Below are 27,444 nucleotides of genomic sequence, written 5' to 3'. Positions count from 1 at the left end.
TTTAAAATATGTTAATGATATTGTTATTGTGATATTTTATATTGACTAGAAACAAATGCCTCTCCAAATGAATCTCTCTAAAAAGAAATTGCACTTTGAGAATCAGTAATATAAAGCCTTTTTATTATAAATATACAAACAATATCAAAACTGATATAATCAACTGGTTAGTACCACAACAAAACCGCAATGCAGTGAAAACATCCAACACAATCATGCTTCAAACCAACCACTTAGAAACAAAGGCCTCTTAGATTAATATAAATGAATAGTTTAACAGGTTAACATTCATCTTATTTCGTGTTATTGTTAGTGTACTACAGCTTAAGGAGAAACAGCAACTTTCTAGCATTTTCTAACACTATTTTCAAAAATAATATGAAAAATGATGTAATAAAATTCTAGTGAGAGTTACAGGAAACTGCCCCCCAAAAAATCTATGCCAAGACGCATTGAAGCTGTTCTAGCGGCTCGTGGTGGCCCAACATCCTATTAAGACACTATGTTGGTGTTTCCTTTATTTTGGGAAGTTACCTGTACATTGTGCCTATACTGCTTGAGGAAAACTTGCCTGTTACTCAGGCCCAGAAGCTAGGATATGCATGTGCATGATAGTATTGGATACAAAACACTCTAAAGTTTCTAAAACTGTTAAAATAATGTCTGTGAGTATAACAGAACTGATTTGGCAGTTAGAGAAAGATAGAGAAAGAAAACAGTCTAGACATTTTATTAAAGAAATAAATGATTATATTAGGAAGGCCGTAATTTAATTTGGAACCTAGGTGAACCTTGTTGTGCAAATATGTGTACCACACACAAAGAGAGTCTACAGTAAGCAGTAATCTTGAAATGTTATAGCCAGTTAAAAATGTATGAAACTTGTTACAAAAACTTAGCATATTTAACCTGTAGAAAATAATCAAATTGACTCACAATATCAACTTTCTTTTCAAAATAAAATAAATAAACTGGCATAGAAATGACAAACTTTCTTTACATAAAGATGAAATAAAATACATACGTCACAAGTGGTAGAGCTAGGTGCTTATTATGGTACCCAACTATCCATGGAGCCAAGGTCGTCTTCTGCATTTTGTCAAGGACAGTTGTCCCTCATCAGGGACATACAGTATAATCTCACAGAGTCCATTGATTCAATAAATACAGACATACTCAATAGTTTAGAGGGTCCTTCGCTCCTCGTGTGTAGCATAGCATACTGCAGTAGGGCGACTCCCCCTGGTTACAGCCAGAGACATATACTGTATAGATAAACACATATAATTATGCACCGTATGCAGTATATATGGCTGTGGTTACACCTGGCTAACGATCTCTGAGTCCTCTTCAACAAACCACTGCACTGGAGTTCCATCTGCAGCCCTCTGGAGGATCACCTTTTGGTGGGGACCCTGAAACACAACAACACATTCACGTTCCTTTAGTTCCATATCTATATGTGTTAATATAGAAATGGGGGATGCTAGTTATGCTAAGATCAATGTGTGTTATGCTGGTGGGTGTTAGAGGGCATTGTCACCTGCATATAGGGCGGGAGGTGAGGGGACGTGGGGCTCTTTACTCTGAATGACCCCTGCCGCTCCAGGGAACCCGGGCGGGACTTCTGGAGCTGATTTTGGAACTGGTTCCGCTGGTGCCAGGATTTGAGCTCCTCTGACACCATCTCCCTGGGCTGCACCCGGGTGAGGTGTTTGGGGTACTCCCTCAGTGACGGGGTACGTACGAGGTGGGTGTAGGGGAGTGGGAGCTTCAGAACTCTCCTGGGGGATAACGGTGGGGGGCCCTGTCTCTCCTGCTGCCAGTGCCTGTGCTGGGGCTGGGGTGCCTTGGAGGGGGAAAGGTAGAGATCCCTCCCCAGGGGACTGTCCAGGTCCTGCGGGGAAAGAGGGGAACAGTGGCCTTCCTCCGCCAATCTCCTTCTCAAGCTGGGAGAGGACTGGTGCTGGTTGTTGTTCTTGTAAAATCTGGGGCTGTTGCAGCCATTGAACGCAGGGCTGGTGGGACTTTTAGCTCCGTAGTGGAAGCCGTAGGGAGGAGGGCAGAGCTTGGGGATCTCGGTGGGTGCGGGGCCCTCCCTGTCTATGTGATTGACCCGGCTGGGGGAGCTGGTGTAGGAGGGGACAGAGTGTTCAGAGCTGCTGTCCTCAGAGCTGGACTGGTACAAGAGCTGGGGAGAGTACTGTGGAGACCGAACCAGGAACTCCGGCCGGCTGCGTGGCAACCTGGCACGCCCACGTCCTTCACTCAGGTCATGAGCGGGCTTACTTTTGGGAAGTCTGAGAAGAGGAAAATAGACAGGGGAGAAAAAAGTTAACTACTGTGATGCAATTTGTGTATGTCTCTCTCCCTATAACGTGCATTAATACAGCAACTTCATTATTACATGTATTAGTCAATGTATTTTATGAATATAATTGATGTTACTTATGACAAATCTACAACCAAAGTCCACAACAACAGACACATAAGAAGACAATAAAGCTAATCAACACAGTCATGTTGCTATTGGTTTTGACATTCTGTGTTATGGTGTTGACGTTGTGTGTTCTGGTGATGACATTCTGCGTTATGGTGTTGACGTCCTGAAGCATTGGTTGTTTACCTGAAGGACTGTGAGTACTGTCTGCGTACGTTCAACTCTGGAGTAGAGGGGGCGCTGGAGGAGTGGGTTTGTCCATGTCTCAGAGCCAGGTTCTTAATGGAGGGGAAGTGGGAGGGCAGGACTCTACTGTCTGCAGGAAACACTGGGGTCCCTACTGGACTGCTGCTCCGAGAAAGAAGGAGATAGAGATGGGGCAGGGCAGGAGTATAACAACTGCTAGTTCAAAAGTATATGTAGTCAAAAGCAAATCACTTTTTATGGGGTTCTGAGCAGAATAAATATTTTAGTAGTGAAGTAAGGGCCTGCACAGTCAGCTGCTCCACCTTTCCCAGCTAGCAATGAGGAATCAGCCCAGAAGCGTCCTAGTTCCGGGGGGTCGGAACTGATTGAATCGGCCCGGAATCAAAATGAATGACTTTCCAGAATTTGCACAAGTATATCGGGCCGTTTCTGTCTACCGGAATTCATCCGACTTTGCCGGCATCTTACCAGAATCCTCCCAGAAGCGGCCTGATGCTAATTTTAAAAAATGTATACAAAATGTCCCAATTTAGTCATATTAAATATGACTATTATACATTTTATACATACAAATTTTACCCATCCACGCATTTGTTTTTTACAACTGTCTTGTCCCTTCACTGCAACTACCGTACCAAGCTGCACTGCTTCTTGACACAATGCATGCTTAAGCTGGAAGCCAGCCACAGGAGATGCTACAGCGCGATGGGACAAGGACATCCAGGCCGGTCAAACCCTCCCCTAACCCGGACAACCCTGGGCCAATTGTACGTCGCCTCATGGGTCTCCTGGTCGCGGCCAGTGTGGGTATCGAACCAGCATCTGTAGCAACGCAGTTTGCACTGTGATGCAGTGTCTTAGACGTCTGCGCCACTCGTGAGGCCCCATCCAGTTTTTCATGCTTATCAATTGCCTTGCACAAATTATCAAAATACTAAAATATCATTTAAATAGGACTCTTAATTTTTTTTAATTTAAATGTTATTTTTATTTTTTGATCACAGAAACAATGAGAGAACATGGAAAAATAAATAATGCAATGTTAATTATATAAAGCAGCTCGTGTAATCATCTGCCAGAGAGTAGCCACAATCGGCCCGAGCCCCAAGTAATACATTTGGGCCAGATGATAACTCACACAGGAATCGGCCCGAGCTCAATCCCGGCATGCCAGCCATAAGTAATACTGCCGAAGGCGGCCCAAACTCGGGCCACTTGACGTTGGCCGAGTCTGACTCTCAGCCGGAATCGGCCCAGATCCACTGTGCTAGCTGGATTATTAGTCCACAGGGTTTCAATCCAAAAACGACGTGGACTCTTACCTGGACCTGCTGCTGCAGGCAGAGAGGGGTTTGTTGGGTCTTAGGTAGGGCTGGTCCAGGCTAGACTCTCTCCAGGGGGAGTTCTGGATGGGGGAGCGTTCCGGGTACTCCACACTGCAGTTGGAGCCCATACTGAAGCTCTGGGTCTGGGTCTGCTCCACACTGCAGCTGGAGACGAGGCTCTGGCCAGAGGAGTGTTGGAGACTGCCCTGGGAGGAGGAGGACTGGAGGGACAGGGAGCCCACAGAGGATTGCAGGAGTGGGTCTACAGACGCTGAGGGAGAGAGAGGGCCAGAGTCGACGTCTATGGATAGACAGAGGAGACATAATAGTAAGAGTCAGACATGATGACACTTTGGAGGTGTTGAATTGTATTGGCATTTATACTGTGTTAGTTGATAACAACTCACCATCGTCCAAGGCCACTGCATCAGACAGGGAGCTGTCATCAGAAATGCACAGATCTGGCGACAGAAAGAAGTTTATTCAAGACTTTATTCAATTGGGGGAAGGGGTTGGGCAAATTATCAACATTGTAGTGTAATTCTTATGAAATGTACTGCTTATGTGATTCAATAACAAAATTGAATTGTTTATAAAAAAAATAGAGAATCCATCCATCCAACCTCCATCGGATTGAAAGGCACCTAACCTCCCTGCAGATTGCAGAGCCCAATGTGTCCAGATGGGGGCAGAATTAGCAAATGCACAGCACTCACCTCTGTGTTTGGCTGAGTTATTTTTCTTGTTAGTTGGTGGAGAGGAGCACTCCTTCCTGATCCTGTGCTGAAACACAGCTTCCTGTAGATCCTTGACTTTCTTCTCCTCCCTCTTGCACTGCTGCAGCCTGCTCTTCTTCTGTGGTTTAGACAGGTGATCCTCCACTGAGAGTCTACGAGCTGCCTCAACGATCTGGAGCTGCAAGGCCAGGTCAGCTTCTAGGGAGTGGAGTTCTGAATCCTGTGGAGAGGGTTTTTAGCTTCGATCAGGGTCAAGAACCCAAATAACAGGATAAAAAAAATCCCCTTTATCTCCCCAATTTCGATCTTGTCTCCTCGCTGCAACTCGGACTCAGGAGGCGAAGGTTGAGTCATGTGTACTCAGACCAGCCAAACGGCATTTCTTAACACCTGCACGCTTAACCCGGAAGCCAGCCGCACCAATGTGTCAGAGGAAACACCGTTCAACTGACGACCGAACGAGGTCACCCTGCAGACGACCAGGGTGCCCACCACAAGGGTCGCTAGAGCGCGATGAATCAAGTAAAGCCCCCCTGGCCAAACCCTCCACTAACCCGGCCGACGCTGGGCCAATTGTGCGCCGCCGTATGGGACTCCCGATCACGGCCGGTTGTAACACAGCCTGGGATCAAACCCGGGTCTGTAGTGGTGCCTCTAGCACTGCGATGCAGTGCCTTAGACGGCTGCGCCACTCGGGAGGCGCAGGAAGAGCAATTATTTAACATTTTTACAAAAAACTTGTGGAAACTGCAATACATGAACTTCGTACTGAACCTTGCAAGACATTGAGAGATGTTGCTACACCTGGCTGCATTTCAAAAGAAACAAAACCAAACGGAGTAGCCTATACTGTACCTCTCCATCCTGGTGTATGAGTCTGTCGTCCAGTTTGAAGGACGCTCCTATTCTCCTGCGAACGCGAGGGGGCTTTTCATCAGGCAGTAAAGGGTAGTCTGGCGGCAGTTTTCCTGTCAGCTCCTGTAAATAAAGCAAATCAAGTCGATTTGTTTGTAAACACACACTTATTATATCTCAACCATCAACTCTAAATGTAGAAGAGGTGATTTGATATCACGTTCTCATGATCACGTTCCCAAATATCACCTCAAACTCTGAGGATGTCCTTTTGTTCTAATGGGTAAGACTCTGTGTTGACTAGATCCCTAATTCCAGTGTGACTACTCACAGCCTCTCTGATGCAGAGTTTTTTGATTTCCAGTAGACACAGTTCAAGTTTCTCCTCCAGAACCTGATGCTTCAGCCTCATGGCCCGGGTGTGAGTGGTCAAGTCCTTGACCGGCGACGTGGGGCTGTCGGGACCTGCATCACACATAGGAGATGATGTTAATGGAGCGTTTAAACCAGAGCACAGACCCCATTATAGGCATCCCATGGTGCCACATTTGGAGCTTATATCACAAAATGAACGATCATTATGAATTATATGTTTTTTCTACAGATGTAGGATCTTAATTTGATCACTCTGTTGCAGGATCATTTTTATGCAATTTAGGAAATGTACAATTTATATATATAAATATATATATTATATATAAATATATATATTTGTATATAAATATATATATATATATATATTTATATACAATTTATATATATATTGTACAATTTATATCCATATAATAATTCACATTTCCTGTTGCTGCAGGATTATTTTCATGCTGTAGGAAACTGGCTCAAATTAAGATCCTACATCTGTAGCTAACCTACTAGATGCAAGATGGAGCCGACAGAGATGGTCGACTCGCTTCAAGTCCTTAGGAAACTATACTATCACTAAACTTCTAGCTCCTGAATGTATCTCTAAAGTTCAATATTTGCACATACAATTGTAAAAACATCTTAAATATTTAGGTCTCAGCATTAATAACATGTTCAGTGCTTTCCATAAAGTTTATATCTGCACCTAGACCTAAAGTTCAGCATTGTTGATGTGTTAAGCTCCTACCAGAGTTGAGTATGATCCCACTGTCAGTGTCACTGATCTCCTCTTTATCCATCATGGCTGTTGGAAGGTCTTCTTTACAGTGTTAAAACAATACCTGTTGGAAAATAGTTCAATAGTTTCATCAGATTGTATAAATCATCATTATTCACACAAAAAAACAGATCCAATGTTTAGATCACTCAGGAAAGTGAAAAATTGCTTCACCTAAAAAACTATTACAAAATATTGCACAATCATCCGTTTCCACCCCTGATGCTAATCTTTAAACACTGATTTAGTCCCCACTAGTGCTACCCCCATCTCCCTCTTCTCCCTGCTTCCATCCTTTTCTCCCCTGTTCTCCTATTACAATAGGCAGCAGCCTCCATGCTTGACTCGGCACATGTGCGAGGGGTCCAGGGGTTAATCCAAAACCGGGTGCCATGGCGACGGTCACAGGGCACAACACCATTCTCCGGGAATGTGTGTGTGTGTGTTGTGTGTCGCCGTGAGGTATGTCAGAGGGTGTTTAAAGGAACGGACCCGCAAAAAGCACCCGGAAGAAAGCAGATGGCTGCAAGGCAAGGAAATTAACCCTCTCATGGACTGCACCTGTTCCCCCCTCCCAAAGTTTCACACACACAGACGCACACACACCAGCTCTCCATTCAATCGGTGTCCAGAGAAACAACCCTCAAGGGGCTTTTGAAGTGGAAGAACGTCTCAATGCTTAGCCTGTCTCTGTAGCATCAGACAGCTCACTTAAAGCCACTGGAGATTCATGATTTGGCACATCTCTGATTTCAATGACACATTCTCACACTGTAGAACACATAAAAAAATGTGTATGTTTGCAACTCATGTTTATGGACTATTCAATAATTTGCCACTTTATATACTGTAGGTCGTCCTTGAAGCTAACCCAAGAGTCTAAAAGTGACTTATAAAGCCCAGCACAGGGGACAGAATAGCAAGTTGAAAATCATGTTTGGGTTCTACAGATGTAGGATCTTAATTGGATCACTCTTTTGTTTCTGAACATTTTCCTGCACATCCGGAAATGAAAACTTGTCATCTATTCATGGTTTAAAAAAGCTTCTAAAGTTTGTAATTTTCACTTTAAAATGTCAGACTTGATTTGCCCTAAAAAAAAATGTCCATGAATTATAACCCACATAATTTCCAGTTACTGCAGGATTATTTTCCTGCTGTAGCAAACTGCCTCAAATGGAGATCTTACATCTGTATAGCAGGAGAGTAAGTGAAGGCTGACTCATTGACAGACGTGATTCTCATGTCATCTGGCATGAGTTGGGGGGAGTTGAGGAAGTCAACTAAGGATAAGACTAGAAAAATCTATATTTAGTTTCTAGGTGAATAACTTTATTTTCATTCACGTGTCTGTCATCAGTTGTAGCTGTACCTTTCCTCTCCTCTACATTGCAGCAGATCACAAAGGACTTCTTTATGGCAGCTAACGAGATTATAAGATATCATTGCCATCCCTTGTAACAGGTCAGTAGTACAAGTATGTGTAGGATGGCACCCTACTCCCTGTATAGTGCACATCCTTTGACCATAACTGGTCAAAAGTCATGCACTATCTAGGGAATAGGATACCATTTCGGACACACCAGAAGACGTTTATAACACAGGAAATAACTTCCTTCAGACCGAGCAACTATTGGGGCTGCTGACATGTATCTTCTGTATCTATGTCTAAAAACACAACTTCAGTATGTCAACGGACAGAAGGAGCTCATGTAGCTCATGTCTCTATTCACATTCAGGTCATGTAGACTTAGCCGCTGTGTGTGACCAAGTCCAAGTAATCCACTGGTCCTATCTAGAGCAGTGATGTTTAGAGATGGGTATCAGGCCTGTTCCTGTAGGGATCATGAGGAACCCCTTGCCAGGATGTTATTGTGTTGAGTCCCACTGGCTGGGTAGGCCTATATCGGCCCATCCTCTGTCCATTCAGCAGAGTAACTCATGTGGACTGATGCAGCTTTGAGAAAGCAAGAGCAGCACAATGAGTGAACAGCATGCTATAGTCTAGCGCTGTTGGCTGAATACACAGAGGCAAACAAAAGGCTCCATATCCCCTGTATCCAGCCACCAGTCTGCATAATCTACTGTGGGTTCAATAACTGCTGACACCTCTGGATGGGCTGGATCCAGCTCCAGCTGAGGAGGAGTGGTGGTTTGCTTGGCCCAACAGTGAGACAACAGAGCAGGAGGAGCGGGGAAAGGAACAGAGCTGTGGCTGAGATAGGGGCCTACAGTGAGACAGTGGAAGGAAGAGGAACTCTAGCCTTGAACTGATATGAGCAGAAACAGAGCACATTCAGAGCATATGATTTTCGATTCCAGGCTAGAATACCTCCTCTCAAAGAGAGGAAATGAACAGGTCTGAGTGGGTGAAGTGGAGTGAGGTAGGGGAATTTAGACTCCCTGACACAGCCACATGAATAATATAAAACTGAGACGGCAACAGGAACACAGGAACTGGCTAATCAGACGCAGGCAGAGGCAGGGTAAATGTGGTATTTTGCCCACTTACACCCCATAACTCTCATAAGACTTTCACAATGTCTGTGGTTACCTGGAGCCTATATCTACTGAGTGGGTGGGTGGAAGAGTTGGGTTGGGATACAGCGTCATTCAGGACCTTCTAGAAGTTGTAAACTTATGCCAAAACATACAACATTTCCCATATAATCGTTGTATGTGAGCACTGACAACATAGGGTGGGGAAAGAGTGCAAAACATCAGAACTCTTTTTTTGTCACATGCACTGAATACAACAGGCGTAGACTTTCCCGTAAAATAATTACATAAGAGCCCTTTCCCAACAATGCAGAGTTAAAAAGTAAGAATGTTTTTAATAAAAATGCGCTAAATATAAAAAATAGGAAATAGTAACACAATAAAATAACAATAATGAGGCTATATACAAGGAGTACCGGTACCAAGTCAATGTGCAGGGGCACGAGGTAGTATAGGTAACTAAGGTAATACCCCAACATGTAGGTAGGGGTAAAAGTGGCAATCAGGATAGATAATAAACAGGGGTCAATGTAAATAGTCTGGGTAGCCATTTGATTTACTGTTCAGCAGTCTTATGGCTTGGGGATAGAGGCTGTTCAGGAGCCTTTTGGTCCCAGACCTGGCGCTCTGGTACCACTTGCCCTGCGGTAGCAGAGAGAACCGTATATGACTTGGGTGCTTGGTCTTTGACAATTTAGGGCCTTCCTATGACACCGCCTGGCATAGAGGTGCTGGATTGCAAGGAGCTCGGCCCCAGTGATGTACTGGGCCATACGCACTACCCTCTGTAGCGCCTTGCGGTCGGATGCTGAGCAGTCAATATGCTCTCAATGGTGCAGCTGTATAACGTTTTGAGGATTTGAGGGCCCATGCCAAATCTTTTCAGCCTCCTGATGGGGAATAGGTATTGTAGTGCCCCCTTCACTACTGTGTTGGCATGTCTGGACCATGATAGGTCTTTAGTGATGTGGTCACCGAGGAACATGAAGCTCTCGACCCGCTCTATTATAGCCCTGTCGATGTGAATGTGGCATGCTCGGACCTCCATTTCCTGTAGTCCAATATCAGCTCCTTTGTCTTGCTCACGTTAAGGGAGATATTATTGTCCTGGCACCACACTGCCAAGTTTCTGTCCTCCTCCCTATAGGCTGTTTCATCGTCATTGGTGATCAGGCTGTCGTGTCGTCTGCAAACTTAATGATTGTGTTGGGAATTGTGCGGGCCACGCAATCGTGGGTAAACAGGGAGTACAGGAGGGGACTAAGCACACACCCCTGAGGGGCCCTCGTGTTGAGGGCCAGCGTGGCGGATGTGTTGTTGCCTACCCCCTAGGTAGCCTTTCCCCAGTGCATTGACATCCTCATATTGACCTTTAATATTGCCATAGTCTTCATACTGTATACAAGTATGATTGTTGAAAACATAGGGTGAGGACTGAGGAGGGGTGAATTTGAAAATCAACAAATCACTCCATTGGGTCAAGAATAGCCAATTAGCTCAGCATTTCCTGTAGAAGTATTGCCATTACCTTATGCTCCACCCTATAGCACATGACTTCATTGCTGTTGTCATAACAAGCTAATTACACCAGTCCTGTGATGATGATCACAGCAAACGATGACAGCTATCTAAGGAGGGTTTCTCAGGATAGTAGCTTACGGTTACACCCATCCTCATTCCCCTCTGCTCGCTGGACCATGAAAACGAAGCATCTAACGGGAAACAGTTTGTTTATAGGAGGAGAGGATGATGGCGAGGATTCACTGTCTGTCTCCCAGACTTTCCCTGTTATCCACCATCCAATCCCATGAGCCTCTAGAAGAGTGTAAGTGTGTGTGTGTGTGCCTCTGGGATTCTCCTGGAATGTAGCCCACCACCACCATTGCATTACCACTGTGGTCGGGTCTAGGCTGCTGGAATTACCAACGGGGGCTAGCTACCCTAGGAAACAGTGAGGGATGCCTGTGTGTGTATGTGTGTGTATGTGTACGTGCGCATGTGTGTTCAACTGAAACTAAACCAGGCCTATGTGAAGCCTGTAATTAAGATTCTCTAGGGTATGCTGATACTATGGAAGAAACCAAACGACTTTACAGTATGTCTGATTTCAGAGGCTGGTCAACAGCCAACATCCATTCAGCAAAATAGATCCATTCTGTTCTGTCTGTATATATATACAGAGGGAATGGAGAGAATGAATCAGCAGACTGATTATTGATCATCATTGATCTAAATGAAACTCCAATCCAATGCCCATCAATACTATATATAGTTAAGAACAAATTCTTATTTACAATGGCGGCCTACCCCGGGCCAAACCCGGACGACGCTGGGCCAATTGTGCGCTGGCCTATGGGACTCCCAATCAGGACAGGATGTGATACAGCCTGCATCCGAACCAGGGACTGTAGTGACGCCACTTGCATTGAGATGCAGTGCCTTAGACCGCTGCGCCACTCGGGAGGTGTCAGAACGGTGTCATCATTATTAGAGGATTAGTTTTCCAATGGAGACAATAATAAAAGTTACAGTAATGAGCAACACATACTTTCCTGGTCCCTGGAGGTGGAGGCCATATTCTAGCCAGACACAGCACCTCTGTTGCAGACCAAAGACAATATAAATACAGAGACCTAAGCAGAGATCCTCCATTGTTCTCCAAGATCAAGACATATGGCTTTCTTTGACTCTCCGGGCCTCAAGACGAGTTAATAGTGGTCAACCCCTGTAAATGATGGTAACAGGATGTATGACTGACTGACTTAGCTTCTTCGCCCTTTCATAGTATCTCTGGTTCTTTTCCTTTACCCTACAGGTCATTTTGTCAAATCATCTATGTGCTTGTCACAAGTAAACAATTCAACTTTGCAAGTGCTGAAGCAGAATTAACACTGAGGTGTTACAGGTCAGTGGGAGTTGTTTGTCAACAATTTCAAATGGACAACATTCTTGTGTAGTGGCAATGGATGAAAATGACACCATTAAACTTTTTTTTGTTCAGACAAAAGGCTTGTTATGTGAGACCATTACATTAGCTACTTGTGTCTCCTCTTCCTGTGTTAAATAGCCTTCAACATGTGGCAGGATCTACTCATTATTGTGTCATTGAAATGACTAGTGTGTTTAGACTCAACACACTCTCGCTGAGTAATATTCCAGGACTATTGCAATTTTTATTCTGGGAAGTAAACGTTTAGCAATTGTCACGACTCACAGTTTATCAGACAAATAATAACCATGTAAAATAACAGGATGTCTGAGAGTGACTCATCTAAAGTAAAAAAAAAAAAAAGTTTGATGTCTGAAATAAAGCATACTTTTCAGAGTTGAAAAAGTCCTCCTCAGTCACACAGAACTCATATAGCTGCAATATAACATCGAATTATACTTTGTATCAGTGGCCCATAGTTTATCCCTGTCTACATTGTTTCAACCAGAGTGCAATACCCTGTCACTGTAACTGTATTCTCATTTTCCCATATAACAATACGTTCATAAAATGTGAATGTTTTTACCTTCTAAACGCGTTGGTCCAGCAATCCTGAGGACTTCACAGCATGTCGAGTCTTTCTCAAGTCAGATGTGTGATGGGCATTGGGGGGCGGCGTTCCGTTCTCTGGTGGGACATCTGTCCTCAGATCATACCATTATCTGGAAAGAGAGAGGGTTGTCTCACTTGAGCTGTGGGTTCAGTTTCCCAAATGCAAATGAGTTGTACGTGGATCAACTGTTGTGAGTTGTGAATTTGACAGACTTCTTATTTTACGTGGTATCGTTTCTTAACGATTAAAAAAATAAAAGAAATGTAACTTTATGTTGGTTAATTCCCCCTATCTACAAGGAACATTTTCAATCGAGAGCATTTTTTTCTCCAGACAAGCTTTGCCCCATTGACACAGCACACGACACTCGGAGGGGGGACATTTATAGTAGAGAATGATAGCTGGAGGAAATAAACGTTTGGGGGAGAGGCAGAGGCGAATGCCGGTGGACAGCTGGCTGGTAGGAGTGTGATGGAGCCTGTCGCTTGAATAATAAATAGCATTAGACTTACAGCCCACTGACTTGAATGCGTGACATGCATCCAAAATTTTACAATGCTGAATTTAGACTAGTTGTTTTCTCAGATAGGCTATTAGCCAGCCCTACAGTTATGAGTAATATAAGCATTTACTTAGTCACCCAAGGAGAATTATGGATTGTAGAATACATTTAAATTAAATAAGCAACCCATGTTTACCCCACCCCCAGACCCGCGGACATCCCTTTACTGCCGGGAGGGGAGAGGAAGAGCATGTCGTTATAGCTACCCCTCCCCCACCCCTCCAGATGGCCAGTTTTTTTGCTCATCCCGTGATGGAATGAAAAGATCAGCTAATTAAGTCCTATTGCCATGTGAAAGACCGCAGTGAGAGGGAACTGTTGAGCAAGGGTTATTGAAAAAGGAATCATTGTAATCCTGGAAATCTTTATTGTCTTCTTGATAAACACATTGCTTAAAAAGAAAAGGAGCAACAAGAACAGGCAAACAATTAATTCAAACAAATAGGACTAATACCATCTGTCATTGGTGGTTTAGCTATGAGTGACAATGCTTTAACGACAAAATCGAGAGTTCCAGTCACTGTCATGTGTCCAATAGTGGAGTAACCTATCCTTAATTTATGGACTTTGAAAGAAATAAACAAACCCAAAAATGAACACACTTACATGTTGACACTATGCTGCTGTAAACCAAGTGACTGACTTGAATGCAGACTTCAAAACAAAGTGTTCCTAGTAAAATAATACAAAAATAATGACTCTATTCATAAAGAACAAAATATTTGTCCTGAACATACACATAATTTACAGTAGACCTATGCGCTTTCACTCACATTCTCTACATGAAACCTATTGACCAGTTCCTACATTGAAACCTACTGACCAGTTCCTACATTGAAACCTATTGACCAGTTCCTACATTGAAACCTACTGACCAGTTCCTACATTGAAACCTACTGACCAGTTCCTACATTGCTTTATATTTCACACATTTTCTTATTTGATTCTTTATTAGCTTTTTTCACAAAGTATAAACAGTCCAGCAAGAGATGCATATCAGTCCTAGTGGTAGTCTTTTCAGTAACTTGCTGCAGTGAAGTTGACTCTCATCATATAGCTGTAGGTTATGGGGCACAGTGGAGGTTGGTGGTAGGTGAAACAGGAGGGTGGTCGCATTGTAATGGCAGAACCATTGTGGTGAGGGAGGCGTAGAAGTGCAGTCTTTGGACTCTTGGGTGTAGAAACGGGCCCCAGCCAGAGCCTTTGTGGTGGGAGGCTGCGGGGGGTGATGGGAAGGGACAGAGCATCATGTGGCCTTCATTGCCCAGACACCTGTGTGCGCCTCAGGTTGTCCTTCACGCGAACAAACTCAGGGACACCTTTCTCCTGCTCCTCTCGACGCCTGATCTCCTCCTGCTCATACTGAAACACAAAAGCAGACTCATTTCAGACACTTCATTTGACATTTTATTAATTCAGTAGATGATCTTATCCAGAGCGAGTTACAGTAGTGAGTGCATCCATTTTATAACAACTTTTTCATACTGGTGCCCCATGAGAATCGAACCCACAATCCTGGCGTTGCAAGCGCCATGCTCTACCAACTGAGTCACACTGGATCCAGTAACTTTTTTCTTCTCAAACATGGTCATAGCCTATTTTTGTAAATACCCCATTTGTTTATCCTCTTACTGTTAACTACATAGTGTGTGTGTTTCTGTGTGTGTGTCTGTGTACTACCTCCAGCAGTATCTGCTGTCTCTTGCGTAGTTCAGTCTCCAGTTCTAAAGGAGGCCGTAGAGCCAGTTCCTGCTCTCTATGCTGCTCCAGCCTCCTCTGTTCCAGGACTCGCTTCAGCTCAGGCTTCTCTCCCGGTAACAGGCCTCTAAAAGGAGGCACAACAGACAACATATTCAGACATATTCACACTACTGAGCCAAGCAGAGGTGTACTGTGCCGGCCTGGTTTGCATCCAACATAGTTGCGAGACCATGCAGGCACAGCTTGCTCTGTGCTGTGCCAAGCGGTGCCTGCATTTCTGTCTACAATGTGAAAAGAAAATATCAAAGCTAGAAGAGTATGGATCGAGTTGGGATGGTTGCGTGAAAAGGGTATGACATACACCATCCTCAGGCCTCAGTGTATAACATGTGAACTGTAATGTCACTGCAGACAGAGCCATAAATATAGCCATAAATATAAATGAAAACACACGCACTACAACTGGGAATAAAAGCACCATCATTTAGTTACCAATATGGTTTATCCCACACACACAATTACACTACACAAAAGTATGTGGACAACTGCTCTTCGAACATCTCATTCCAAAATGAGGGGCATTCAAATGGAGTTGGTCCCCCTTTGCTGCTCTAAAAGCCTCCACTCTTCTGGGAAGGCTTTCCACTAGATGTTGGAACATTGCTGCGGGGACTTGCTTCCATTCAGTCACAAGAGCATTCGTGAGGTCAGGCACTGATGTTGGACGATTAGGCCTGGCTTTCAGTCAGCATTCTAATTCATCCCAAAGGTGTTTGATGGGGTTGACGTCAGGGCTCTTTGCAGGCCTGTCAAGTTCTTCCACACCGATCTCGACAAACCATTTCTAGATGGAACTTCCTTTGTGCACGAGGGCATTTTCATGCTAAAACAGGACAGGGCCTTCCCCAAACTTGCCACAAAGTTGGAAGCACAGAATTGTCTAGGATGTCATTGTATGCTGAAGCGTTTAGATTTCCCTTCACTTGAACTAAGGGGCCTAGCCTGAAACCATTAAAACAGCCGCAGACCATTATTCCTCCTCCACCAAACTTTACAGTTGGCACTATGCATTGGGGCAAGTAGCATTCTTCTGGCATCCGTCAAACCCAGATTCCTCCGTCGGACTACCAGATGTTGAAGCGTGATTCGTCACTCCATAGAACGCGTATCTACTGCTCCAGAGCCGATGCTTGGCATTGTGCATGGTGATCTTAGGCTTGTGTGTGGCTGCTCGGCCATGGAAACCAATTTCATGAAGCTCCCGACAAACAGGTATTGTGCTGACATTGCTTCTAGAGGAAGTTTGGAACTCGGTAGTGAGTATTGCAATCGAGGACGATTTTTACGTGCTACGCGATTCAGCACTCGGCTGTCCCGTTCTGTGAGCTTGTGTGGCCTACCACTTTGCAGCTGAGTCATTGTTGCTCCTAGACGTTTCCACTTCACAATAACAGCACTTTCAGTTGACTGGGGCAGCTCTAGCAGGGAAGATATTTGACTAACTGACTTTTTGGAAAGGTGGCACTATGACAGTGCCACGTTGAAAGTCCCTGAGCTCTTCAGTACAGGCCATTCTACTGCCAATGTTTGTCATGGCTGTGTGCTAAATTTTATACAACTGTCAGCAACGGGTGTGGCTGAAATAGCAGAATCCACTAATTTGGCCATGTAGTGTATCTGCACCATTAATTTTGTTTATGCATTGGCAGATGTGATCTTTCTTAAAACTTTTTGAGACGTACAGTGCATTCAGAAAGTATTCAGACCCCTTGACTTTTTCCATATTCTGTTACATTTACAGCCTTATTCTAAAATTGATTTAAATTTTTCAATCTACACACAATACCCCCATAATTACAAAGCAGTGTCGCTGCACAGCTATTTTAAGGTCTCTCCAGAGATGTTTGATCGATTTAGGTGCCTTTTGGCAAACTCCAAGCGGTCTGCCTTTTACTGAGGAGTGGCTTCCATCTGGCAACTCTACCATAAAGGCCTGATTGGTGGAGTGCTGCAGAGATGGGAGAACCTTCCAGAAGGACAACCATCTCTGTCAGAGTGACTATCAGATTCTTGGTCACCTCCCTGACCAAGGCCCTTCTCCCGGGACTGCTGAGTTTGGCCGGGCGGCCAGCTCTAAAAAGAGTCTTGGTGGTTCCAAACTTCTTCAATTTAAGAACGATAGAGGCTGCTGTGTTCTTGGGAACCTTCAATTCAATTCTCCCCCTCTGGGGAAGGAAAATGGTTTTTGCTCTGACATGCACTGTCAACTGTGAGACCTTATATAGACAGGTGTGTGCTTTTCCAAATAATGTTCAATCAATTGAATTTACCACAGTTGAACGCCAATCAAGTTGTAGAAACATCTCAAGGATGATCAATTGAAACAGGATGCACCTGAGCTCAATTTCGAGTCTCAGAGTGAAGGGTCTGAATACTTATGTAAATAAAAATGTTGAAAAACCTGTTTTTGCTTTGTTGATATAGGGTATTGTGTAGATTGATGAGGGGGGGACAATTTAATCTATTTTAGAACAATACTGTAATGCAACAAAATGTGAATAAAGGGAAGGGGTCTGAATATTTTCCAAATGCACTGTATAATAGAACCTTTAGTCTATTTCTGTGTATATTGTAAGTATATGTGAGTCTTTATTTCAAGTTGGTCCTTTGTAACTCAGTTGGTAGAGCATGGTGCTTGTAATGCCAGGGTAGAGGGTTTGATTCCCGTGACCACCCAATCGTAAAATGTATGCACGCATGACTGTCACTTTGAATAAAATTGTCTGTTAAATGGCATATATTATTAACCAACCGTTTGGTGCTGAGCAGTAGTTCGCGGTGCAGGTCGTGGTGGCTGGGTGTTTCCACAGTGGAGCCATTCAGTTTCACCCTGGGCGGCTGCTGGGACTGGGTCTGAGTCCCCTCCGGGACCTCACTAAACTCTGTAGACTGCCGGGACAGGGGCTCTCGGCACACATAGTTCTCTCCAGGAGAGGAAAGGGTTCATTATTTTTCAGATGATTTGGCACAAGTCTAGCCTGATTCTTGCCAGCTCTGTTGCTGTCAGAAAATTCCATAAGGAATTGACAAGAGAGCAAAAATGGACAGGCACTCAGGTTAGCACAAGTCAACTTGTATCAAATCTAGATCACATAATTCATGAATTGAATCAGTACTAGGTTTTACTATAGATATACCTTTTCGGTGGTGTCGAAATCCTGGCCGCTGAGGAAGCACCTGAAAGGTGAGGGAGAAAAGAGAGGAAATCATTAATTAACTCAAGCAGAGTATAACAAACATTGCACTGCATGTGGTCCTGTAATATGATGCAGTAGGGAACAACACAGCCACACCACATGGTACCAAGGATACGGTGTAAAACAGAGAACTGATGAAGACACTGTCAATGAGCCACATAGTGGAATCTCTTTCAACGTTTGCTCCACATGCTATTTGATCACCATCTCCAGAATCTGCTATGAAACAGTAGATGTGTGTGTGTGTGTGTGTGTGTATTATTTTCCTATAGTGCAAAACAATATCCATCATAGAACACCTTTTAATCAAACAATATGCTATGTAATCAAGTCGTCCCTTGGTTAATCAAGCTGCTTGTTGATTTGCCCTGTGGGATCTAGGTTGTGTAATTACATAGGTGCTACAAGAGGAAGTGCCATCCCTGGCTCTTAACGCATGTCGTCTGTATTTACTCAAAGCGCTATCGCACAGAGGGAGCCGATGGCTGACGGCTGAATCATGTAACGCGTCTTATCACCCTTTCAGATCGTCAGGTCTTATCAAATGTTTGGCTCCACCCTCAAGGTTGCCAAGGTTTCCCTGGCCCATTCTCAAGCTCATCATCACCACAGGAGCTTTAATGTCATCTTGATAACAATGCCATGTTAACTATTTTATGGCAAAAATAAACAAATGAGAGATGGTGGTACATAACAATGGATGTTTCTTCCTTCTCATTATACCCTGGAGGCCGATGAAAAGAAAAGACCAAGCTATTAGAACTGAACAACTTTTGCACCTTTTTAAACCATGTAATAGCCTTATTATAAAATTGGTTTAAGTCTTTATGAAGGTGAATGTATCGTAAAGTGTTACGATTGGAAGTACAGAAATGGCTACCACAGCTGGTGAGAGAGAATCAACTCATCATAACAGACTGTCCCTTCTAGTACGCACACAGCAGAGCACATGCCTCTGCCAGCCACACCCAGTAGTTGAAATCAACTCTTGTTTGGAAGTAGGCCTCATGGATAGTATCATATTAACCAGCGGGCAGATGGCAGACTGCAGTTGTTGTGACTGGCCTTTCACTAAGACAGACAAAGTCGAAACCCATCTTGTTCCAGGCCACAGTAATGTAAACACTGCAGGTCTAGATTGTCTTGCGTGCTGGACTGATGGCTCTGCACACATAATATGTTGGAGACAAGGAGGCTGTGGGAAGTGACTGCTATTGGTCCTGCAGCCCATCAACTACCCAGCATGCCCTATGCTGCGCCAAGTTGTGCCTGCATTTGTCTATTGCCGCTTTTTGACTTTAACGTCGGTGTTACAATAGTGTATACATCCTTATGTTATACTACGGAAATTCTAACCCTTATGTTATACTACGGAAATTGTGTTTCCATAGCTAGGGCTGACAGTGAGGACTTGTGAAGAGAAGAGTCAACCTCTGCATAATCAAAACAGTTGCTTTGTAAGGTGTTAAAGTTCTTAAAGTTCACAGTTAGCCATTGTTATGTAAATTCCAGCTGGGAAAGTATCAGTGGCCTGGCTTTTGCCCCAAGTGAGAGCATGTCTGACGGAGCTATGGCCCAGTGCGACACAGTTGCAGGTCCACGTAGATGGAACTAGAAAAGTCTGAGCCTTTTGGGTAAAACACTGGTGTAAATCCTGCATGGAAATGTGCCATATAAGACATGTCACTCTATATTAAAGACAGTATGGTGCCAAGAACTATCCTCCCTCTCGCTCCCCCTCCCTCCCTCTTGGAGCCAGGTCCCAGCAGGGTGTTGATCTGGAAATGGAGGATTAAGAGGACAAAGCCGGGGACGGAGACTGGGACAGATCCAAAGTTAAGGACTGCATGAATGCCAGTCTCCATCCAGACCAGTCCAATCTGGTCTACTGGTCTGTTTTCTCCCAAACCATTCAGTCACCGTTGCCGAGGGGGCATATGTGTTCTGGAGTCGGGAGATTAGACCGCTACATCAAACTCTGACACACATCATTCCATTTCATATCATTGTGCTAAATCACAACAACTATGTATTCATTTCTTGAGGGGACAACCTCTTAGATTGAATTTGTATCACTATATCATCAGTTTATGGTCAAACCAGTTCAATAAGAAGTTTGTCCCTTCTTGCTAGATTCAGATGACCCATTTTTGACAGCCCACTTGGCCACCTTGTGGCCATTAGTGGTAACATTATTTTTTATTGTATTGTTTAATTTAACCTTTATTTAACTAGACAAGGCAGTTAAGAACAAACTCTTATTTACAATGACGGCCTACCCTGGACAAACCCTCCCCTATCCCGGATGACGCTAGGCCAATTGTCCTTCCACACACTGTCTGTAATGGTCTATTACTGACTAAATATAGACACTGTAAAGTTTTTGCTCTGCCTTGAATATAACCCCATAAAACATCTCAAATCCAGAAAGCAATGCTGTCCATCCATTGGACTAATGCATAATGAACATGGAATCCAATTTTTAAAGGACATTATCAATCATCATCATCATCATCACAGATCAGATACTTTTCTGTGTTGAACAGAATCAGCTGTTAACCATAGAAATATAACATAATTATATTTCTATGGTCACCACCACCTGTGACAGGTTGCCAACAGACAACCAGACATGACCATTGAGCCTCCAGTTCAGACAGGAAGACGATAATTCAAACAGAGGATAATAAATAGACTCACTTTCTTTGTGTTGTATGACCCTTCCATGGCACGATCGCCACAGTCCCCCATTTCTATCAAGCTACAAGATCCCCCTCTCTCTTATTCAATAGTCCATTGTCAAATGCCACACACCTCGAGACAGACAGGTGTCTGCTTCTTTCTGGCTTCCGAATCCAACATAGTAGTGCGGTCGCTGAGTAGAAGACTGTCTGTAGGTTACAGTTCAATGTCTTAACCTACCAGTTGTCAACACACAGTGGTAGTAGGCAACCCCTGTAATCCCGTTACGCTATTCAAGATTATGGTGCATCCCAAATGACACCCTTATTCTCTATATAGTGCATTCCTTTTGACCAGGGCTCTTGTCAAAAGTAGTGCACTACATAAGGAATAGGGCACCATTTGAGACGCAAGCTAAGCCTCACCACAACCCCCAGGAAGTCAGATTAGCTAATTGCCATGGACATCAATGCTGCTTTTAACCACTCCAAATTACAAATGTAATGTAATGCAGAATAAACAAGCGGAGTTGCTATGCTGGTTTTAAACCAAGATAACATGGCAGTCCTCTCAGCATCTTTGGGAATCTACTCCTTGACAGCTGAGCCCTTTAATGCCGTCTAGTAAATCTGACAACATGGTCTAAGGCCTTTATGCGTTCAAGTAAATGAATTAATATATGGTTGCTATTACTGTAGGGTGTTTTCAATAAGTCTAATACTGGAATGTTACATGAACCAACAGGCCGGGGGAGTAAAAGAGTGATAGAGTATGCTTGCTTGCTACTTTAGATTATATATAAGATTAGACATTCGGTTTCCCAGACACAGATTAAGCCTAATCTTGGACTAAAAAAACATCACAAATTGAGATTCTCCATTGAAAGCGCTTTTTAGTCCAGGACCAATCTGTTAGGAAAACCATCCCTAAATTTGAATAGAGAGAGGTGGATTTTCCCACACATGGGGTGCATTTTAATAGTCTAAAGTGGCTTCCTCTTATAGTCTCCTTTCCTCACAGATCTGGAAACATCACATAGGTCCAGTTTAGCTCTTCAAATCAGTGCAGAATGCAGATTGAAGTAGAAAAGGAAAAGATTCCACTTAGAGATGCACCAGATATGGAATAGAATGGTTTTGCAACTGGATTTCATGTACTAGTGTGTCTCAAAAGCCATCAGATCTTCCTACTACTCAGATACATGTAAATGTTTATCTGGTCAAACAAATACAAATGTCGTAGCTGCATACCTTTGCTTCCAGCATTCCTTCTGTTCCTGTGATGCTGCTTGCTCGTCGATCCATTAGTCCTTCCTTTCCAGTAGCACTCAAATCGACGTATTTCGAGCTCCACTGATCAGCCTGTTTACAGAAGTCGCTCATGTATAACTACTAAACAAACGACAAGAAGCATACAGATACGTTACTGATTTTAAAAGCTTTGGCAGTAACCACAACCTGTGAAAATGGCAAACGGTATGCGACGCTTATTTCGGCATCATGAAACAAATGGAAGTACTAACTTAGTTAGCTAACTAACTTTAGCCACCAGGAAGTTCAGGTGTTGTTAGCAAGCCAACTAGCTAAAGTTAGCTAATGTGGAGACGTGGCTCACATCACAAGCCATTAATGTCAAAAGCCCTAAATGATATTCAAGCTTGCTTGAAATGCACAATTCGGTAACTTTAGCTCATTTCAAAAACTGTACAAAACATATGTGAAATGTATACATCAATTTGCTATAATGCCACATCTACTATATTTCTCTGAACAGTGTATTCATTCGATGGTTTACTGGTGTTCGGCTTGCTGTTCATCTGCACGTGTGCTTACCTGAAGAAAGTGCCTCGAGTGAAGGGTTGGCTGCTGGCAGAGAAGAGAGGGGTCTGGGGGGTGTTCTTCAAAGGTATTTAATAGGAATAATAGGAATTGGTGCCTCCCAAAATAACATGCCAGAGATTGATAATTAGTCAACAGCGTTAAATCAGGCACCCCTAAACATATGCTTTCTAAAAGAGAAAGTTAAGCATTATTTCATTAAAAGTTCATGCATATCACTTGTGCATTTTGCACAGACACCTCCACTGGCTTTTCTAATGAGTGTGAAATGTGATGTTTTTTACAACTTGATATCACCTTGATTGTCTTTGTTATTGGCTCAACAGCATCTGTGATTGGGACCAGACTTCACCTGACAGTGGCTCTATCCTGTGTGACCATGGCGTTCTACGTTCTCTTTCTAAAATGACCAAATAGGAGGCTGGACTGTCTAGTCTGGTCCCAGATTTGTTTGACAATGACAACAATGGATTTGGCAAGACCGCACAAACAGATCTGGGACGAGGCTACATGGACACTGCCGCTGAGCTTGGAACCAATGAACAATGTGGCGAGAAAAGAGGACGGGGCTACACGCTTTTGAAATGTGGTCTTCTGTCTGTCAACACGCCACACACCCTTCACTTTCTGAAGTGAGATGTTTATTTGATTTGGAACGGTGATGAAAAAGACACTGACTGACACAGAGATCAACAACATGAGTGTCCCCCTGTGTGCAGTCAATGGTCAAAATGGGGTGGTTGATTTATCTCTTTCTGTTAATAGAGTTTTGAGATTTTATGTGGGGGGTTTTTGCAAGACAAATGGTACTGGTGTAAATATATTCCAAGTGCCTTGTCTTGTTGAATTTACTGCCAGTTACTTGAGTGAAGAGTGAGGCTTCACCATTGTGTGACTAGTGCTGTTTGGGTTCAGGACTTTGGACTAATGTACCTACACAGGACCAATGTATAATTTAGCCATTAATTTGACATGAAACATGACACTAATGATCTGAACCACATCTTAACATTTGCCAGTACTTTGTCCCTTGTTACAGTTTTTGTAAGTGTGATTTTCAAAGATGTGGATGAGGGTGAACATGGAAACAAAGTGTTTCAAATATATCACAGTAAATAAATGCATTTTAACAATTTATAAGGTATTTATATATATGTACATTACCAGTCAAAAGTTTGGACAGGACAAACCCTTTATTTGAGTTCTTTATTTTTACAATTTTCTACATTGTAGAAGAATAGTGATGACATCAAAGCTATGAAATAACACATGGGATCATGAAGTAACCAAAAAAGTGTTTTTTCATAGTTTTGATGTCATTACTATTATTCTTCAATGTAGAAAATAGTTCAAATACAGATTTTTTTTTTAAATGAAGGCTACTGTACTTGAAAAGTTCTTGACATTTTCCGGATTGACTGAACTTCATGTCTTAAGGTAATGATGGACGGTCGTTTCTCTTTGCATATTTGAACCATAATATGGACTTGGTCTTTTACCAAATAGGGCTATCATCTGTATACCACCCCTACCCTGTCACAACACAACTGATTGGCTCAAACGCATTAAGAAGGAAAGAAATTCCACAAATTAACTTTTAAGAAGATACACCTGTTAATTGAAATTCATTCCAGGTGACTACCTCATGACGCTGGCTGAGAGAATGTCAAGAGTGCAAAGCTGTCATCAAGGCAAAGGGTGGCTATTTTGAATAATCTAAAATATATTTTGATTTGTTTAACACTTTTTTGGTTACTACATGATTCCATAAAGGAAAACCCTTGAATGAGTAGGTGTGTGCAAAATGTTGACTAGTACTCTGTATGTTGTGTGGTTTATTATAAACAAGCTAATGTAGGACTACTCATTACAAGGCATGCCCACATTACCACTGATGGCCACACGAGGGCACGCTATTATTTTAGGCCTACTCATTACAAGGCATGCCCACATTACCACTGATGGCCACACGAGGGCACGCTATTATTTTACTCCAACCTTTCTTTCCTCCGAGTTCCCATGATTCTCTGCGCTCTATAAATTCAACAACGCCGTAGTACTGTCAGTTTTATTTGAATGGTGTTATGTTTGTGCGTGTTGTGTGCCTGTGCGACTGAATGAGTGTGTGATTGTTTTAGGTTTATAGTTCTACACAGTGGTCTGATTTGATCCGGTTGGGGTTTGACCCTGCCCCGATTCTGAAATGATAGTACCCGACATGCGAGCTCCTGAGGCAATGAGCATGTAATAAATTGTGGTCAGAAGTGATGACTCGAACAGATATACTAGTGCCGAGGAGTTTTGTAGTTTTACCTCATTCTCCACAGTGGCCAATGAGTATAACAGCGATTCTGATCTGCTATATATTACTGCCTGAGACGATAATTAACACTGTTGTAGCTTCTTAGCCAACGTTTTCTGGCTAGCTCTCAAGCCAACCCTTGTCCAGGCAAGCTAGATACAAGTGCACAATTATTTTAGCCAGGTAATGGAGTTAAGGACAAAAGTAGTGAGCGTTTTTGGAGAGAAGGGAAACACGTGTGCCAGGTTAGTTTTATAACAGAAATTCAGTGGCTCTACTGCTTCCTCTCAATTAAAAAAAAAAAGCCTGGGTGGCAACAAACAAACATTTGATCAATGTGCAACCAAACAAACATTTTGATGTTATAAGGTTCATACTTTCACACAACTGTTGGCTTCTGTGCTGAAAATGCAACCACCACTCAACAACTATGCTGTCAAAGTTAAGGAATGCTTATATTTTAAGATGTTTCAGCGACTTGAATACTTAAATATAGTAATGATCTTGTGTAGGGGGTAGTTCACTGGAAGTTCAGTGATGTCCATCGCCCACTGAGTGAGTTGTTTGACAGTATTATTAGGTGGAGTAGAATCCTCCGTCGTGCTTCCTAGAGTATCCCCTGTTAGTAGAGGCGTTGTGATGAGATTCTGTGGAGACAAAAAAAATACATCTTATCATACATTGTTAGGGAAAATGCCCTGCCTAGGCTAGTAGAGAACTGATTTCACTCATACCTGGCCAGGCCCAGGGCTTTTACAATTAGCTCAGAACTAGGACAACAATCTTTTAGGAGTCCCAGTAGTTATGGCAATGGTCAAAAAGCTCTTAAAATAACCAGTCACAAGAAGTAGCTGAAATGACGATAGATGTTCCTTTCACAGACTACCTGATTATAGATTGGATTTCAGTCCTACTCATCTTGCCTGCGTGTATTCGCTAAGTATTCGCTAATCAATTATTTATTGAACAAGTCATTAGGGTTGTATTGAAATCTTACCTATTGTTCCCTCAATGCTGTAGATTGAAGACTTCTGTGAGTTCATCCATACTTTAACTTCTGTCTTGGTTTCACACAAGGGCGCTTCATGTTTTCCACGGTTCTTCAGAGTCCTCCTACAGAGTTAGTTTTACATTAGTTGAGTTAATCTCTTCCCGCAGCTTCTGTTCGGCACCCTATTCCCTATATAGTACAATACTTTTGACCAGAGCTCTTGACTACAGCAGCACCACAGTTGAGCATTCCCCCCGGTTCCATCACACTCACCCATGGTCGTCAGTAAAAGTCTCCCTCTGGTATAAGGTCTGGTTCTTACTACTGAGGAACTCTTGGTGGTGGTCATAGGTTGATTTCAAATGGAAGTCTAGGCTGTCTTTAGGTGCCTTGGTTGGGAGAGAGTACAGTAATGTGAGGTGATAGGTGATCGTTCTATTTGTATGTCATTTTGTGATGTAAATTCTGAATTTCATGAATCAGTCATGTCAAATAAGTTTTTATTGTACTAGCTAGCTGAATTTGGCTAGTACAACTTATTTTCATGTTGTCCTTTGTGTCAAGCTAATAATAGGCATGGGCCTATTATAGAGAAATAATATTAGCCTACCTGCCGGTCATGATACCGGACATTCCTCCTAATGCTGGCTAGAGTAGCCCTGTCATTTAGACGACTCCACGGTTCGTCATTTTGAGCTATGTGAGTTGGTTTATCAAATGGCTCTTTCTGTTAATTTGGAAGGAAGAATGCATAGACTGATCAAATAGCGGAAATCATGTTGGCCTACTTAAAAGTAAAAACATATATATATATATATTTGGCAAAAACAATTATAGCTAAATATCATCAGTGCTAGAGCTGCAATTTAGGCCTACCTGACATTGCTTTGCCCCAGTCAATGAGTAGTCGTTCTCAGTTTTAGGAAAAGGAAAGGGATCTCTCGTTCGTGGCATTATAAAAGCTGGAAATGTTACAATGTTGAGGATGATAAACACATGCTCTTGCCGAATTGTATCCCCTTGTTTGTCGCACTAGAATGTTGACTAACTCACCATGGTTGCTAGGCGATTCATTGTGACACCTCATCCACATGTATAATTTATAAAAAATATTTACCTATTCCTTATCCTTTGCAGAACTGTGAGTTTACGAAAGGTTTAGGTTTGCCAATTTTGACTAATGTAATTTATTGAAGGTATATAGCAAGCGCTATTCATTTACACAAAGACATCTCAAAGCGATGTGAAGCATCAACAAAAAACAAGCATTTTAAAAACAACATAATTGATAATGAGTTGATGATTAATGACTAGGATATTATTTATGGCAAGCAATATTGTAATGAAAAATAAATATTAAAAAAT

General features: G+C 42.9%; 4 protein-coding genes across 7 annotated transcripts; 1 reads left to right on the top strand and 3 right to left on the bottom strand.

Moving 5' to 3' along the window:
* Positions 1-101: 101 nt before the first annotated feature.
* Positions 102-12,835, bottom strand: inavaa (innate immunity activator a). The gene is made up of 10 exons (XM_020459625.2): positions 12,720-12,835; positions 6,676-6,769; positions 5,896-6,029; positions 5,565-5,687; positions 4,689-4,929; positions 4,380-4,433; positions 3,970-4,273; positions 2,627-2,788; positions 1,544-2,300; positions 102-1,415 (listed from the first exon to the last, which is right to left on the bottom strand). The coding sequence occupies exons 2-10, from the start codon at positions 6,728-6,730 to the stop codon at positions 1,320-1,322; spliced, it is 1,926 nt and encodes a 641-aa protein (XP_020315214.1). The 5' UTR covers positions 6,731-6,769; positions 12,720-12,835; the 3' UTR covers positions 102-1,319.
* An 823-nt stretch (positions 12,836-13,658) lies between these two features.
* zgc:195245 (protein FAM107B) lies at positions 13,659-23,193 on the bottom strand. 4 transcript variants are annotated; one of them, XR_002252059.2, is made up of 7 exons: positions 22,781-22,880; positions 22,199-22,339; positions 18,207-18,246; positions 17,822-17,993; positions 14,989-15,133; positions 14,202-14,670; positions 13,659-14,149 (listed from the first exon to the last, which is right to left on the bottom strand). XR_002252059.2 is itself a non-coding variant. In XM_031804207.1 (7 exons), exons 3-7 carry the CDS (start codon positions 22,328-22,330, stop codon positions 14,566-14,568), a joined length of 594 nt encoding a protein of 197 aa, XP_031660067.1. In that variant the 5' UTR covers positions 22,331-22,339; positions 22,781-22,883; positions 23,084-23,193; the 3' UTR covers positions 13,659-14,565. The 4 variants fall into 4 exon arrangements, 3 of the variants coding, with proteins under 3 accessions (XP_031660067.1, XP_031660068.1, XP_031660069.1); XM_031804207.1 differs by adding an exon at positions 23,084-23,193 and having other exon boundaries at positions 13,659-14,670; positions 22,781-22,883; XM_031804208.1 differs by adding an exon at positions 23,084-23,193 and having other exon boundaries at positions 13,659-14,670; positions 22,199-22,336; positions 22,781-22,883.
* Positions 22,295-23,923, top strand: LOC109869764 (protein kish-B-like). Its single transcript, XM_020460023.2, has 3 exons — positions 22,295-22,423; positions 22,722-22,853; positions 23,113-23,923. Exons 1-3 carry the CDS (start codon positions 22,414-22,416, stop codon positions 23,193-23,195), a joined length of 225 nt encoding a protein of 74 aa, XP_020315612.1. The 5' UTR covers positions 22,295-22,413; the 3' UTR covers positions 23,196-23,923.
* A 1,563-nt stretch (positions 23,924-25,486) lies between these two features.
* On the bottom strand, positions 25,487-27,201 carry cfap276 (cilia and flagella associated protein 276). Its single transcript, XM_020459881.2, has 5 exons — positions 26,956-27,201; positions 26,690-26,806; positions 26,353-26,468; positions 26,086-26,201; positions 25,487-25,735 (listed from the first exon to the last, which is right to left on the bottom strand). The coding sequence occupies exons 1-5, from the start codon at positions 27,031-27,033 to the stop codon at positions 25,665-25,667; spliced, it is 498 nt and encodes a 165-aa protein (XP_020315470.1). The 5' UTR covers positions 27,034-27,201; the 3' UTR covers positions 25,487-25,664.
* Between the last annotated feature and the right edge of the window lie 243 nt (positions 27,202-27,444).

Source organism: Oncorhynchus kisutch, linkage group LG24 (assembly GCF_002021735.2).
Source record: "Oncorhynchus kisutch isolate 150728-3 linkage group LG24, Okis_V2, whole genome shotgun sequence".
NCBI classification, from domain to species: domain Eukaryota; kingdom Metazoa; phylum Chordata; class Actinopteri; order Salmoniformes; family Salmonidae; genus Oncorhynchus; species Oncorhynchus kisutch.
Note: the sequence above shows the minus strand (reverse complement) of the source record. Positions and strands in the feature narration are given on the sequence as shown.